General features: G+C 61.3%; 2 protein-coding genes across 2 annotated transcripts in view; one reads left to right on the forward strand and one right to left on the reverse strand.

Moving 5' to 3' along the window:
- Positions 1-12: 12 nt before the first annotated feature.
- Positions 13-2,709, forward strand: CHLRE_03g155650v5 (uncharacterized protein). The gene is made up of 4 exons (XM_001697479.2): positions 13-152; positions 441-806; positions 1,529-1,612; positions 1,926-2,709. The coding sequence occupies exons 1-4, from the start codon at positions 129-131 to the stop codon at positions 2,136-2,138; spliced, it is 687 nt and encodes a 228-aa protein (XP_001697531.1). The 5' UTR covers positions 13-128; the 3' UTR covers positions 2,139-2,709.
- Positions 2,710-2,756: 47 nt separating this feature from the next.
- CHLRE_03g155700v5 (uncharacterized protein) overlaps positions 2,757-15,177 on the reverse strand; it is a 17,611-nt gene continuing 5,190 nt past the window's right edge. The window contains exons 12-42 of the mRNA XM_043060587.1: positions 14,850-14,991; positions 14,569-14,705; positions 14,137-14,298; positions 13,946-14,010; positions 13,728-13,861; positions 13,227-13,456; positions 12,948-13,105; positions 12,525-12,797; positions 12,216-12,392; positions 11,972-12,101; positions 11,213-11,814; positions 10,916-11,056; positions 10,650-10,790; positions 10,345-10,452; positions 10,049-10,174; positions 9,881-9,964; positions 9,448-9,626; positions 9,149-9,263; positions 7,627-8,901; positions 7,335-7,425; positions 6,986-7,142; positions 6,649-6,835; positions 6,335-6,458; positions 5,987-6,101; positions 5,702-5,831; positions 5,383-5,495; positions 5,079-5,175; positions 4,804-4,884; positions 4,548-4,627; positions 4,013-4,112; positions 2,757-3,873 (exon numbers count right to left, since the gene is read on the reverse strand). Of these exons, the coding sequence (XP_042925716.1) occupies positions 3,673-3,873; positions 4,013-4,112; positions 4,548-4,627; positions 4,804-4,884; positions 5,079-5,175; positions 5,383-5,495; positions 5,702-5,831; positions 5,987-6,101; positions 6,335-6,458; positions 6,649-6,835; positions 6,986-7,142; positions 7,335-7,425; positions 7,627-8,901; positions 9,149-9,263; positions 9,448-9,626; positions 9,881-9,964; positions 10,049-10,174; positions 10,345-10,452; positions 10,650-10,790; positions 10,916-11,056; positions 11,213-11,814; positions 11,972-12,101; positions 12,216-12,392; positions 12,525-12,797; positions 12,948-13,105; positions 13,227-13,456; positions 13,728-13,861; positions 13,946-14,010; positions 14,137-14,298; positions 14,569-14,705; positions 14,850-14,991 (5,855 nt within the window). The 3' untranslated portion in view covers positions 2,757-3,672. The remainder of the gene's footprint in view (positions 3,874-4,012; positions 4,113-4,547; positions 4,628-4,803; positions 4,885-5,078; positions 5,176-5,382; positions 5,496-5,701; positions 5,832-5,986; positions 6,102-6,334; positions 6,459-6,648; positions 6,836-6,985; positions 7,143-7,334; positions 7,426-7,626; positions 8,902-9,148; positions 9,264-9,447; positions 9,627-9,880; positions 9,965-10,048; positions 10,175-10,344; positions 10,453-10,649; positions 10,791-10,915; positions 11,057-11,212; positions 11,815-11,971; positions 12,102-12,215; positions 12,393-12,524; positions 12,798-12,947; positions 13,106-13,226; positions 13,457-13,727; positions 13,862-13,945; positions 14,011-14,136; positions 14,299-14,568; positions 14,706-14,849; positions 14,992-15,177) is intronic.

Raw genomic sequence — 15,177 nt, forward strand, 5'->3', positions numbered from 1 at the left:
CTATTCTTATAAGATACACGCCTTCTACTTTCGTAGGTTCACCAGCTTGCTTTCTCATTTGTGCTAGGAGTAGGAGTAAGGACCCAGCGATCCACTTCCCCGTCGACTGTCCGGCCTGCTCGCAAAGGATGGACGGGTTCGAGGACACTCAGGCAAGAGCGCTGAATGGTCTAGTGACAAGTACGGCTTTGGAGCTTGACTTGCCTAGCAAGCGGGTACCCCCGCCAGTTGCACGCAGCATCCTGTTAGCGCTGAAAGAGCACGCGTGCGCGGCAGCCCGGGCCCTGACTTGGCGCGCTAAGCTCACCGCTGCTTGTTAATGGAGCTGTCATGCGAAAGACGAGGGGTCGCCGGTTGCGGGGGGCCAGGTCCCGTCGTGTTGAGAACTTGCCCCCAGAAGTCCCCGACCATGCCCTGGCCCGCATTCCTGCCGCGCGCAGTTCCAAGCGGCGCCCGCGGCCAGTGGCGAAGGCTTCAACGACTTTGCCGCCGCTCCCGCTTCCAACGGCGGCGCAGCACCAACGGTCCCGCCCCCGCTAGATGACTTCTTCAGCGGCAGCACACCGGCAGTGCCCGCCCCGCCGCCCGGCGACGACGCGCCCCCTGCAAGCGAGGCTGTGATTGCCGCGGCCGGAAGTCAGGGCGCGGAGCCTTTCGAGGTCCCGGTGGTTGCGGTGGAGGGCGCCGCGGCGGACGACGGGGATGCGTTCTTTGAGCACTACACGCCCACGCCCAAGCCCGTGCCGGCCCCGGAGCCGGAGGCGGCGGACCCGCGCGTGGAGTGGCGCAAGCAAAACGCCGAGACGGTGAGTGAGGAGCGTATCTGGGAGCGTGTGGATGCAGTTGGGGCTGGTGCAAGGGCAGCGGCAAACACGGTTGGATGAAGAGTGCAAGGAATGGCCCGGTTGGGCAGGATGGGGGGAAGGAGATGGGAGGGCTGGAGGAGGAGGCTCGGTTAGACCTGTGAGAAACTGTGATCTCCCATCGGGAGTTAGGGCAACTCCAGGGTATGGGAAATGCATGGCTGTGCTGCAACCGCGGCGGTGGAGCTGGGTGCGACAAGAAGGCCGTGCCTCGCAATACCTAGGTTGAAGTACGGCAGCGGCTGCAACCTGACGGGATATGGTTTTCCGGTCCACGAGTCTACACGTCCAGGCCAGGGTGCATGGAGCTGCGCGAGTTAAGCCAGTGCTGGGCCACGCCGTGCAGTGCGTCAGTGCGCTGTGTGGTCCAAACTGGGGGGGGGGGGTGACTGCGGGTCGTCACGCTGGCGGCCGCCGTGCTGGCCGGCCGCGCTGACGATGGGTGCAGGGGCCGGCTTGAAGCATGGAAGCATCTGCGGGTGTAGTCCCTGGCTGACTGGCTTCGCGAGTTTGAACTTTAGGCGTGCCCCTTTCGGCACAGGGGGTCGGCATGCTCATGAGGAGGCAAGATGCTTGCACCGCACGCATGCTGCGACCGCGCCCTTCCTTCCCATTCAGCTCTGCTCCTTATCGACCTTTCCCCTCCCGTGGAATCCCCTCCGTAGCTAAAGAAGAAGGACGCGACTGAGAGCGCGGCCAAGACCAAAGTGAAGGACAGCGCGGCCGCACACCTGGCCAAGTTCTATGAGGTGGGGCGGGGCCGGGCGCCTTTGGGAGTGGGATGGAAGTGGGGATAAATGAGGCGGGTGGAGCGGGCGGGTGGGGCAGTGGGGCGCAAGCGTGGTGTGGATGCAGCACTGAAGGCTGATGAGGTTGCGGACCCGAGGAGAACTTGGAGCTGGTGCCAGCTATGAGGAGGTGTGGACAACGGCACGGGCTGGGGCCTTGCACGGGCACGCCCGCCGTCGATTGTACTCGTTCCCTCGTTCCCGGTGGGCCCCGAGCTCCGCACCTGCCCGACTGCCGCACCTGACGTTCTGACTACCATCCTCGCGGCCCCAGGTCCGCACCACCACGCTCACGCAGCGCAAGGCCAACAACCGCAAGAGCGAGGCGCACCAGAAGGAGGTGGAGGTGCCCGCCAGCGGCACGCCCTGGGAGAAGGTCAACGCGCTGGTCAACATGAACACCTCGCACACCAAGGACGTCAGCCGCTACAAGGCAGTGCTCATCACCTGCAAGGCCAAGAACGTGCCCATCCGCGCCGCCGCATAAGAGGCGTGCTGTGGTGGCGGGGACGGTAGATGTCATGGTGGGAGCGGTGTTTTGCGGTTGCTTGGCTAGGCCAGGCATCGGAGGCTTGGGTGGCGTGGTGACGATCGAGGCGATTCACGCCGGCTGTCTGTTTCGAAGTGGAGGTGGCGCCGGCCGCTTGAAGGCGCGTGTTGTAGATATATGATAGGCAGGGAGGGCGGAGTGGCCAGATGTATGGATCAGGTGTGCAGACGCGCGTAGAAGACGTGGCGTGCGAAAGGCTGGCGCGCATGTGATCAGGGTTCAATGAGCCCGATGTGATGTAAATGATGAAACGCGGGCAGCGTCTGGGAAGCATTACATTGGGCCCCACTTGAGTGGGCCCCACTGGCATATTGAGCACGGGTGCGAAGGGACGTGGCGAGGAGCAGGTTGGTGTAGTCCCGCAAGCGTTTCTCGGTCCCGCGGCTGGGAGAAACAAGTTACGCCCAACCCGCCGACGCCCGGCGCCAATCAAACATGAAGGAACGTCGCCCGCACGCAAATGATAACAAGCCCCCGTTACTAGTACCACGTTAACAATATCCCGAGAGCTGTTGCGGAAGGCTGGCCGTGAACTGAAGCCTTGGGCTGGCGGCGAGAAGAAAATGCTGTTGCACGCCCCTCGTTCTCTGGGTCGCCCGGCCAGGCCACACGCCACAGCCTGCCTGCCTGCCTGGGCCACCGTACCTACCTGATCAGCCCCGGGCCACTACATTGCACGCAAGCGCATGTGGGCCCATATGCCCTGATCTACACGGTAAGCCCTCACGTATACGCACGTCGGCGAACGGTTCCAACAAACAGCATCACTACCTGACCCTGCCTAGCCATACACATTCTTCCTCAAGCGCTGCAGTTTGCTCCATTCAACGCATGCGATGCTGAAGTCCTAGAACAAGCATGAGCAGAGGGTGGTGAGAAGCAAAGTCCTGAGTGTGATGGCGATAATCCCGGCCCACAACTCCCACAAGGCGGGTCAGGACATGGGTTGCAACACATGTGGTCGCGGATTGCGCACCCGACTCAACCTCAACAATAAACCCTGGCAGGAATGGTTGCATCAGTGCCATCAAGGCATTAGAGCCATCAAGACATCAAAGGAATAAAGTAATACGCCTTCGCCCCTTGCGTGAATGAAGTAAATCTCCCCAAAGCGTCGAGCGCAGCAAGGGTTGACACAAGGACACGCATGCGGGCACACAAACCAAATGCAAACCGTGCCCCAGGTGGTGGTGGTCCTGGTGGTGTGTCTGTGTGTGTGAACGTTGTCACGTGCATGTTTCGTGATGCCATAGCCCGATTGAGTCTTCACGGGCGGTTGAACTTATCATACTTGGCCCCACTTTAAGAGGTATCTACCAGTTGCGGGAGCATTGCTTACACATGCAATCAATCCCCTGCATGCAATGGCGGTCGCGTGCAAACCTCAGCACCGCCTTTTAGTCACGGAGCCCTATGGAGACTTGCATGTCGGCATGTCACCGCTGTTGTGCGGCGCGGTATACGGCTGCAATCAGGGCTGCGGCGCGGCCCTCAAGTCCGGGGTGGGCGGTGTGATGGCGCTGTCGGCCGTTGGGGGCTTTCCACTCTCTCGGCTGCTGAGCAGTTCTGCTGCAGTCTCTGGTGCCCTATGGCCGCTCTGTGTAGCAGACTCGCTGTAGCGTCCACTGCTGGCCTTGTTGCTGGCTGTTCGTTGAGACAAGCGCGGGGAGACCTGCAGGCAGCAGGGTGCAGGGCACGCCGGGCGCAGTAGCGCTGTTGACGTCTGCAGTAGCACCATGTGCAGTGAAAGCAGAGCATGGGTCCCTTGATGACCGTATGACTGGAAAGGAGTGATGAGTGACATGACTCACCGTGCTGGCGGCGGTGCGGAGGTTCCTGGACATGGCCTGGCCAATAATGACCGCCGTGGCTGTGGCCGTTGCCACTCCGGAGCGATGCATTTTGGTAAACCTACAAAGTGCGGACAGGGTATGCGAGCCGGCGGTGACATTGACAAGTAAAGCCGATTGGACCGGCTGGGCGCCTGGGCATCTTTGTAGTATAAGCCACCCAGCTTATGGCCTGGATCTTACTAAGCACCGTGGCCACAATCGCCGCCTGGATACTGTAAGTAGCAATGGCGCCCCAGCACGCGCAAATCACCGGACTCTGGACATCTCCGTTACCGTAGGGTCCCCAGGGTCCCCAGACGGGTCCCCAGACGTCGCCCATGGTCCCCAAACGTCGCCCATGGTCCCCACGGTCCCCAGATGTCGCCCAGATGTCGCCCAGGGTTTGGATGCTTGGCTTCGCAGTCCTCCTGTCTAGGAATGGTAGTGACAACCCCGGCCCGGACCAGCGGCAACGGCGCCCCAGCAAGCAATCCATTGCAAGCACGGCACTCACGTCTGCGCGGTGCGGCGGCCTTCCTTAGAGCCGCTGGCCTCCTGTTGCTTCCGGATGTTTTCCTTGATTAGCTGACGCGCCTGCACCCACCCAGCATGCACATGAGCCTTCCGTTGTTACCATAGAATTCCAAATGTGGCGCCCGCAGTCCGTCAAACCTATCCCACGCCCGCCACCGGGCCCTGCTCTCTGCGGAGGACACTGATGCTTCCCGCATGCGTCGCGGAAACTGGATGTGCTCGGATTCCCCACCGACCTGGGCGTATGTGAGGTTGCGCCGGGCCTCACTGTCAAGCTCCTTCAGACCCGAATCCACCAGCATGCCGTGCCAGTGAGTCTGCGGCGGGGGCACGGGGCGGTGAGCAGGTGTCAGGACGCACGTATTGGGGCACCTAAAGCTTCTCGAGGCGCCGCGCCACGAACATCAGCAGGACTCGGCGCGTGTCATGCATGTGGGTTCACGCAGTATCCAGTAAGGTGGCTGCGGCTGTGTTGTGTCACACACAGCGGCGCACATACGCACGTGCTCACCCTCAGGATGTACCAGATGCAGGCGGCGAAGGTGGCGGCGTTGATCACCACAATAATAATTGAGATGATCACGCGCTGAACCCCGTCCTCCTCGCTCCTGCAGCGCCACAAGTGGCAGGTCGGTTGGAGCAGTTGCGTGAGTAGTTGCGCAAAGGGCCAACGACTTCCACACGCAAAGCTTCTCTAATCGCAAGCACTGTGGGCCGCCACCACGCGGCGTCAGCTGCAGGCTACCGTACGGCAGCCACGCACACGTGAGCACACACATGAGCACGCATGCTACAACACGCCAAAGTTCACTCACGTCTCCGGCAGGTACAGCATCAGGTACACGGTGGCCAGCAGCACGTAGAGCGAGGCCAGGGCCAGGTACCCGATGCGCATGGAGCGGTACGGCTGGACCAGCGTCTGGACCACCTGTGTCGGATGTACCGTGGAGGTGGTAGGTGAGAGGCGGGAGGTGAGGTGCATGTGGGAAGCGTGGCGGCAGGTCGTGGAAGGCGCCGCGGAGGCGGGTGGCCGTAGCTGGGGTAGCATTGAATTACCATGCATAGATGATGCTGACTGGATAATGCGCACGTGCATGTGTTAAGGGGCCGGAGCCCGCGCGACCAATTGCGCACCGCTGCCAGCGTGAGGATGCAGAACACAACCAGCAGCTGCACGGTGGGCGAGGAGGGGCCGCCCACGAAGGTGACCACGGCGGCAATGGCCAGCTGTCGCAGCATGACGGCGCTCTCCCACCAGATCCACCTGCGGACACGCACATTATAGCATCACACTGCTACATTAAGCAAGGTTCACGAGATGCACCCGCCCTTGAAAGGTTGTAGCGGGATAAATGGAAGTCTGCCGCAGTCGCGCACGGGTTCAATCGATTGTGATTGGACTGTGCTTCGCTTTCTCACCTGGGCTTGTAGTCCGCAACCCTAATCTCGGCTGTGGTCCGGTAGCTGTGCGCCAGGCCTTCGCCACCGCAGGCGAAGAAGCGGGTCATGATCAAGGCACTGAGAATGGGCCAGCCTGGGGGCGGTGATCGATGGATGGCGGTGGCGAGGTTTGGTCGGGTGTGCCGGTGTGTGCGGGCACGACCCAACACCATGGTGCACGTCCTGATCATGACTTCCTGATCCATGCATGGCCCGAACGCAGACGCGCATGGAGCACGTCCCATGCGTATCACCTGCAGTATCACTTGCAGTAAAGCATATACCGCGCCCCATCATGTAAGGTCTCGCGCGCGCGCGTCAACTCACCCACTCCGAAGATGAGCAGGCCGGGCAGCCCCAGCCCCAGGGCAAGAGCCAGGTGCTCGCCCTGGTAACACATCATGCCATAGTCTTGGGACCACACCTTGTCCGTGCTCAGGCCCGCGCTAACCTGCAAGGGCATTGAAATGAAATATGAGGAGTAAGACGCACAGACGTTTGCGCAAGGAAGGCGGTAGTCGGCCCGCGCTGAGTCGGCCCCCACGGTATGCACGCAGCAGGTCTACTGCACGTTCTGTGCGCGCTATCTATCCACAACGACAGCATGCACGGCACGGCATGAGTCATGCATGCGTACGCACCGCCAGCGGGTTGGCGCTGACGGCGCTGTCCACACTGATGCAGTTGTAGATGGTCATGAGGGACTGGACCACGGAGGGGTAGTAGAAGAACATGATGGTGCAGAAGGTGACCAGGAGCTGTGCACGCAGGCAGGCCGCCGTGTAGGGAAACACCGTGGCTGGCGTGACGGCCAGGCGCTTGAAGTGCCTGCAAGCACGGAGGCGGCAGCAACGATGCAGGGAGGTTGAAGGTACGTAGGTGTGCGCCAGGGAGATGTATGCCAGGGACGTGAGAAGGTCAGCAGGCATGTCCTGTATTTATGCCTGCTGGTTACGCTATCACCCAGGCGCTGCTCACTTCTTCCAGACGAAAGAGCCGATGTCGAAGAAGACGAAGATGATGATAGCGATGACGTACGAGTAGAGCGGCGCCAGCACGGCCAGGATGGTGCGGGCGCTGGCGGGTGAGATGCTGAGGTCCTCGGGCAGCGAACAATCCAAAGACACCAGCTGGCCTGTGTGCGGACGTGTGTTGGCGTGTGTGGTCAGGACAGGCACCGTGTCAAACATGCTATGCTGCCGCCGCAGTGTCAACATCGGCCTGGCCCGGAGGCGTGTCAGGTCTGCGGAGGCCCAGCCGCCCCATCACACGAACACGGCTGCTGACTGGCTGGTACGGTATTGGCATGCCCGAATGCCTTCGTTACCTGGGTAGCTAGTGGCCTGGCTGCAGATGCCGTAGTAGACATCCACCACATTGGGAATGTCGAGGGGCACGGCCTTCAGCATGGCCAGAACCTGCGGGGTTCATGGGCGTACGTCAAACAGCTTCAGCCACAAGTTGGTGTACGCCTAAATCCAAAGCATCGGACACCACCACCGTTATCTACCAGGCCCAATGTATCCATATCTTGCTGATGCCGTGACGGCCACCCGCAAACGAACGCTTTGCATGCGGCGCAATATTGACGGCCCCGAACCACCCATGCCAACACGCACCTGCAGGTACGCCAGGAAGATGCGGATGATGGTGGGCAGCTCCGTCCGGAGCTTCTTCTCCACCACCTCCTCAGGCGGGTTGCTGGCACCGCCGCCCTCTGGGTCACCACCCAGCTCGCGGCCAGCGTCGCCGCCCCCCTGGCCCACGCCCTTGACCGGATCCACCTCCTCAAGCAGGTCGTTGCGACCCTGGCCGAGGGCCCCACTGGTATTGGAGCGCAGCGTGCCGCTACGCGGGGTGCTGCGTGGCAGGGAGCTGCATGCTGGCAGGTCCCTGATGGAGATGCGGGGCACCAGCACGCCACCCTCCTCCGACATGTGCGCAGCGGCGGCGGCGCGCGGGAAGCTGTTGGAGAAGGGCACACGGCCAAGGCGCGGGGGAGCCACAACAGCAGGTGTGCCGGCCGCACCCGCGGCGCCCGCAGCACGCTGCTGGCGATTACCGCCGGGCCCAGCGATAGAGTTGGGCACACGCGGAGCGGCGGCGGCGATGCAGCTGGGAACGACAGAGGCGCCGGCGGCGGCGGCAGCAGGCAGGTTGACTTGCACGCGGTCGTCCAGGGACACAGGCGTGCTCGTCATGGCGAATGGGTTGGGCGGCAGCATCGCCGGAGGCTCCGCCGGCTTAGGCGCACGCCCCTGTTGCTTTGCTGCTGCGGCGGCGGCAGTGACGGGAGCATCGCCCGCGTCCTCGTGTTGGGTTTGGTGCGGTGGCTCATCACCGTCATCGATAATGAGCGCGACCTCGGCCGGCGATGCCTGAGGTGGCGCGGGGCCGCCGTCCGCCGCCTCAGCTGAGGTGAGCAGGCCCGCCTCCGGCACGCCGCCGAGGGAGGTGTAGGCGTGGGTGTCGGAGGGCTGGTCTGCGGCCGTGTCACTTGTAAGGTGGCTGCACGTGGTGGCGCCAGTGGGGCGGTTGTCGTGCATGCCGCCACCGCAATCAGACGTGCTCGGGCAGCGCTCGCCCTCGCCCTCGCCCTGCTGGGACGACCGCTGTTCCTTGTCTCCGGAGCCGCTCGCGCCACTCCCGCTGTTGCCACTGCCGGCGCCGCCACCTGCTGCTCCGGCTTCGCCGCTGCCACCCCCTCCCTTCTCCAGATCGAGCTCGGCGGCCGACGTGTAGGTACCGTTTTTGTAGGAGATGCGCGAGTTGGAGGACGGGAGGGGCTCCAGAGCCTCGGGCGAGCGGTTGGCTCGCAGGGCGGCGTTGACGGTGATGGCGAGGGACAGCGCCGTCAGCAGTGTTGCAAGCGAGTAGTACAAGTCGTTCAGGCTCTGTTGGGGTACATTCAAATCGGGAGAGGCCATGAGCAGGGGTCAGCGGCAACGCGATACAAGAAATCGGAGATTGTGAGGGGAACAGGTGGAACGCGCTAGGGACATTGGGGACTCCCGTAGGAGATCGGCCCAAACGTTGCGCGTGACTGTGTGTGCTGGCAGCAGCTACAGGATGGCGCGGCGAGGGAGAGGTAGGCGCGGCGGCCAGCTCCATTAGGCCGCACGTGCGTGCGTCATCACTCACCCGGCTCGGACACTCAATGCAGGTGGCCTCGCCCACCCAGCCCCAGTCGGGCGCGCACTCGCCGCATAAGGTGCCCATGTAGCCTGGGGCACACTGGGAAGACATGTAGTCGCGCCTGCATGCGGCATGTATGGGATTCATAAGTCAGCAACAGCACGTGCGTGTCTCGTCGTGCGCACAGATGAAGGCTCGCAGTGCCAATATACTCCTTACACTATAACAACGGGAGATAGAGCTATTAGAGGCGCACTTAGTGTGATGGATTTGGGTTACACGCATGCAGCACGTGGCGCACTCACAGGAGTTGGGCGGTGGAGGCGAGCAGGCTTGCGTAGTAGCTCTGACCGGCCTGCAGCAGCCGTCGGGCCGCGGGCGCCACGCCTTGGTCCAAGCCCGCACTCAGGGTGTCGGCGACGAGGGTAGGGGCAAACACGTCAGCTGCCGCGCCAGAGGTGTTGAGTTGGATGTTACGGCCAGCCTGCAGGCAAACGGCGTATCGTGCGTGCAAACAGCAGGCTTCCTTGCTTGATGGAATCACGCATCCTGTGCAGCGCATGAGTGATGGCAGGTAGCTCGAATGCGGAGCTTGGCCAGGACAACAACGCCACGCGCCCCACGCCCACGATATGCACACACATACACACACACACACACACACACACACACACACACACACACACACACACACACACACACACACACACACACACACACACGATGCACATCACACACCTGGTACACGAGATACTGCAGCCGAGCCAACAGAGCGGAGCGGTTGGCATGGCTGCAGGAGGCGGAGTTAGGGCACTCCAACACCTGTCCAGCAGGTGCGTGCAAGGTGGGCTTGTTGGCGGGCGCGTGCGGTTTCCTCTCCCTAGCACAGTGGCTAGCTTCACACACCTGATCGCTGTAGAAGCTGCTGTGCCAGTAGCCGTCTTGCGGCACTAGGTACCCGGTGGGCGGACCCTCGGCGGGCATGGTAGGGAAGGCGCAGTCGGTGTTCTCAGGGCAGGTCCGGCATTCCTCCTGCAAATGTATCACACAAAGGAAGCGGCCAGGATGGCCAAGAGCAGATGGGTTACAGCGGAGACGATGCATGTACGGTACCCCATCGGTTATGCGGAGGTAGCCAGGAGATGGCAAGCTCTGTTGTGCCTGTACGGCGGTACATTACCGTACAGGGCCGCCGTACGCACCGCCTCTGTGTCCAGGTTGTAAAAGCCCTCCTTGCAAGCCAGGCACTCATCCCGATTGCCCGGGCTCAGGAATTCGTTGATTGCGCAGGGCCGCACGTACACCTGGGCCTGTGCACGGGAAAGGAAGGGGGAAATGCGGCATGCCATGACTGGAAGTTTGCGTAACTAACACAGTACAAGGCCCAAATGGAGCTAGGTCAAGGGCGAGAGCGCTGAGCGCAAAGAACCCACACGCACCGCCACGCAATAGCTTACTGCTGCACGCCCTTTTACACATACACACACGCTCCATTTTACAAACGCACCACGCCTGGCTTGAGCATGCGCTCTGGTGAACTGATGCGGCCGGTGAAGGTGATGTTGTGCGCGCCCTCCCGCCCACGCAGTTTGAACTCGCGGAAGTCTGCGGTGCCGTTTGAGGCGATGACGGTGGTGGCTCCACTGATCTGCATGTAAGAGCGTGGAGGGGAAGTTGTAAAAGGAAGCACTAACAGTCTGACATTGTCTGTGAGCATGGCGTGCGTCTGGCGCGCAATGCACGGGCAGTTTGTCACGCCAGCCCATCACTCACGAGTGGCGACACGGCAGTGACCACTACCAGTGCGCCCTGGTGGTCGACGAGCCCGGTGGCGTTCTGACCCAGCCAGTCGTGGACCGTGACGGGCAGCTGCAGCGGCGTGTTGGAAGAGTAGAAATCCACACGCGGCTTGACCTGCATGGGCACGGAGGCATGAACACAAGCGTGACACCAATCAGCAAGGGCAAGGGCGGGTGGAGTCAGCTGCGGATGCGAACAGGGACGCCTTTGCCGCCGTAGTGCGCATTTGCAGTGGCATTGGAACAAAGCCACACGCTGTTGTAAACGCACCAGCAGGAAGTATGGTGTGGTGCCAATGTCGGGACCGCTGACGGCGTCGTTGTACGACCAATCACCACACGCCAGCTGCGTGTGCGGCAGGCCCATCCAAGCCGTGTCGTTCACCGTCACGGAGCCGGTAGGCACGGGAGGAACCGGGGCCTCAGTGGCTCCTCCCAAGCCCTCAGATGAGGCGGAGCCACTGTCGGTGCCGGTGCTATCGGCGCTACTTCCGCCGGTGTTGCTGGCGGCATCTGCGGCCTGAAGGCTGCTGACGTTGATGTTAGCCGCTAGCTGGTTCAAAAATGCCACGCCCGCTGCTGTGGTGGTCACCGACAGGCCATTCGATCGGAAGATGCCATTGGCAGTTGCGTTTACGGATCCGTTCCACTGCTGCAAGAGCAGGTCTGACTGCATTTCGCGGCTGAGCCTGCCGTACCAGACCGCCGGCGGTTTGCGGTTTGGCTTCAGCCACGTGACGTTGTACGGCTGACCGCTAGCGGTCTGGTTGCGGCTGGTGGTTTCCACGACGTCGCTGCTGCAGGCATGGACCGCGGCAATGCCCTCCACACGCCAAAAGACGGCGCCACCCTGGCCGCGCATAGCTGTGTTCCCTGTTGGGGGCGCACACATGGCCAACAGGCGAACGTGCTGGAGCAAGCAAGAGTCCAGCTCGAATTGAGTGGGCTGGCTTCGTTCCCACACTACTAACATTTTCACTCCGTCCCATTAGCACATAAAGCCCATCCAGCTGACAGCGCATACACCTACCTGTCATGTTTGTGTTGTTGAGCCGCAGGCTGTAGCAGCCCGCCGCAGTCGAGCACATCTGGCCCTCTGCCACGTAGATGCCGCCACCACTGGTTTCCGCCTTGTTGTACGAGAGGTCGACGTACTCAAACTGCAGGTGCGTGGACGTGGGGCTTGCGGAATATGGTATGTATCTGGTTCGATCGAGAGGCGAACACCTTGCATCAAGCAAGAATCTTCCCCGTACTGGTACGTACGCACGCACCAGATTTTCGCTACCGGCGCGGCCTGTCACGCACATGGCGCCGCCGCCACCATTGTAGCAGTGCCGCGACGCCATCGGGCCATTGAAGCGCTCACGGCCGCCCAGCCCAGTAAAGTTCGGCGCAAGTGGTGGTGAACGCGCATTGTTGGCGATAAACCGTGTGCCATTGATGTTGACCTGTAGGCAATGTCAGGACAAGATGCCAAATTCATGACGAAGGCTATTGCGTGCCTTCTGGGTCTCAACCAAAGCTAACAGCATCGGGGCGAGTTGCATCCGTCAGCACGTCCCAAACCGGTCTAATCTTACGTATTGGTTGTCCTCTAGGTACAGCGCTCCGCCTCCATTTGCGGTGTTGTTGTAAAATACGACAGGTTGCTCGTGCTCTAGCCGCAGCGATTCCGCTGTGCGGTATCTTACAGCCCAGCCTGGCACAATTTCCACCGGGATTGCGCCGCCCGCCACCAGGGTCTCATTGACTTCCCCAATCTGCCACTCGAAGGCTGCCATGCTGGCCACAAAGGTCAGATTGGTCGATGTACCGCGTACGTACATACCCCCACCGAGGGAGGCCATGTTATCCTGTGCAAGAGTGGGAGTTGTATGCGTGAAGCATGTGGAGAAGGAAGGGAAAGTGAGAATACGGTAAACGGAATGCGAGGCCCAGCTGAGGTGCTTATGAAGTAACAATACCGTTGTTTACGGCCCTAAGTTGCCTCCCTCCTCCCTCACCTGGAAGAGTACTGTGAACGGGATCTCGCCTACACCCTTGTAAGCCTGATGGAACCCGGGTTGGCTGTACACGTTGGCAGGTAAAGACAGGTTTGCAGCAGTCGTGTCGCGCGCTTCCACGACCACGGTGGGGCACGCGGCCAGTGCAATTGCGCCACCTGAGGTTCCGGAAGACATTATTGGTAAGTATGGGTGTGCCGGAATCATACATGTTTCAGCAGCCGGCGGGTGTGCATACGGTGATTTGAGTTGCTGCCACACATATGCATGCCGACTCACCCATGATAGCTGTGTTCCTTGAGAACACGGTCGTGCCGCCTTGATTCGTCATGAAATAGTTGGTTGCCATTGCATAGATTGCGCCGCCGTTGCCGGCCTCTATCTCAGACATGGGCAGGTACCGGGTGTTGTTGGCGGCTCCGGGCACTGGCGAGGTGTCGGGCCATGCCCAGGGGTCTGTCACGGTGTTGTGTTCCATGGTGCAGTTGCTGATCGTCAAGGTGCTCATCCTGTGAGTCCCCGTTGGAGTGAGAACGGGACGGAGCCGCCAACCCAGGCATCAGAAGCTGTGTGTGTATGTGTGTGTGTGTGTGTGTGTGTGTGTGTGTGTGTGTGTGTGTGTGTGCGGCGGCAAACCTTTCGTTTATAACCCAGCCTACCTACACAGCCGCCCCTTTCACAACCGCCGCCACGTGCGTGCACCATGCCAGATGGGGCCCTCGGCGCCACCCATCGCCGCACACACGCACCCCTCCCCCGCCCACATACACACGCACCCACCGGGACAACGCCACGGCGCCGCCCATCACTGCTTTATTGCGCAGGAACGAGCAGTTGAAAAGCGTAGCTGGCGTCTGTAGAGCCGTGGCCGGCCCATCAACCACACGCACGGCGCCGCCAGCATGCCGGAGGACCTGTGCCGACAACCAGCATGCGTGCTTGCTATGCATTGCGCTCGAATACGTGATGCTGGCTTCACATTTAGCGGCATGCCTTACCCGATTGTCTGTGAAGCTGCAGGCTGCTACGTCCAGGAACTTGCAGCTTTCGACGTACAGCGCCCCTTCACAGGTTTGGGTCAGACAGCATAAACAGCATGTCAGCGTCATGCCAGCGTCAGCAATACCGTATTGTCTACTTCGTCGGCAGTGCATGTGCCCCTTCCTTGCCGCCCGTGCTCACAACGCACCTCCTCCTCCCTGGTCCGGCTTCTGGAGGATTTGCAGGTTTTCAGGTGACATCACATTTTGTGGATCCAAGTTGGCAGTGTTCTTCGCAAACACGCTGTTGGTTACACGCCAGACTGCATCCTGGGCGAGGCGGATAGCAGCCACAGCGCCCCCACGCCCACCTGCAGCCGCGCAAGGCAGGTGCCCACTGTTACTTGGGCTCCTGGCGCGCCGCGCGCGCGTGTTGTGTGCAGCAAAATCCTATGCACGGTAATGCGTGCTTTGCTTTCCATGGTTCAGCGCGACGTGCGGGTCCCCGTGCAGGCACAGTACTGCACACTAACGGGCGCCGGGTATGTCCAATGTGCAACAGCCGAACCGATCAACAAAACCCTGCTTCACAGGGCATGGCTGGGGGGTGTCCCTCGTTCATTCCGCCCCGCTTTGCGTACCCGCGGTGTTGTTGTCAAAAACGCAGTTGTCCATCGTGTCGTAGCCAACCGTCGTATCAGACTGCAGGTCAGACCTCTCGGTGACGTAAACCCAGATGGCGCCGCCATCTGCTTTTGGCGCGGTGTTGTTGAGGAACCTGTAACCACCAGCGTGGGGGCGACATGGGTGGCTGACATGAGTCAATCAAAGGCAAGTCAGTCTTGGGAGTCTTGAGTTTGCTGGACTGCCGCCCTTCCTCCCGTCCTCCACCTTTGGTATCAACAGCAAAGATGGAGCGTACCTGGAATCCTTGATGGCGGTGAACACTACCTGGCGAATGCCAACTGCGCCGCCGCCGCCTGGCGCCACGTTGTTTGTGAAGTTGCAGCTGGAGATGGAAACGCCGCCTGTACCAATGTTGCTGATCCATGCGCCGCCGCCGCCTGCGCACCGGGCAGCCGCAACCTGAAATGCCTGCATGCGCTGGCCCTCAATTCTCCCGGGGAGGAACCTAGGGAAGGAACCTAGGGGAACCTGGGTCGCATGATCCATCCCCGCTGTCTCGCGCGCCCCAATTCGCCAACTCCTCCCCTCCCCTCCCCTCCCCTCCCCTCCCCTCCCCTCCCCTC

Source organism: Chlamydomonas reinhardtii, chromosome 3 (genome assembly GCF_000002595.2).
Source record: "Chlamydomonas reinhardtii strain CC-503 cw92 mt+ chromosome 3, whole genome shotgun sequence".
In the NCBI taxonomy this organism is placed as follows: Eukaryota; Viridiplantae; Chlorophyta; class Chlorophyceae; order Chlamydomonadales; family Chlamydomonadaceae; genus Chlamydomonas; species Chlamydomonas reinhardtii.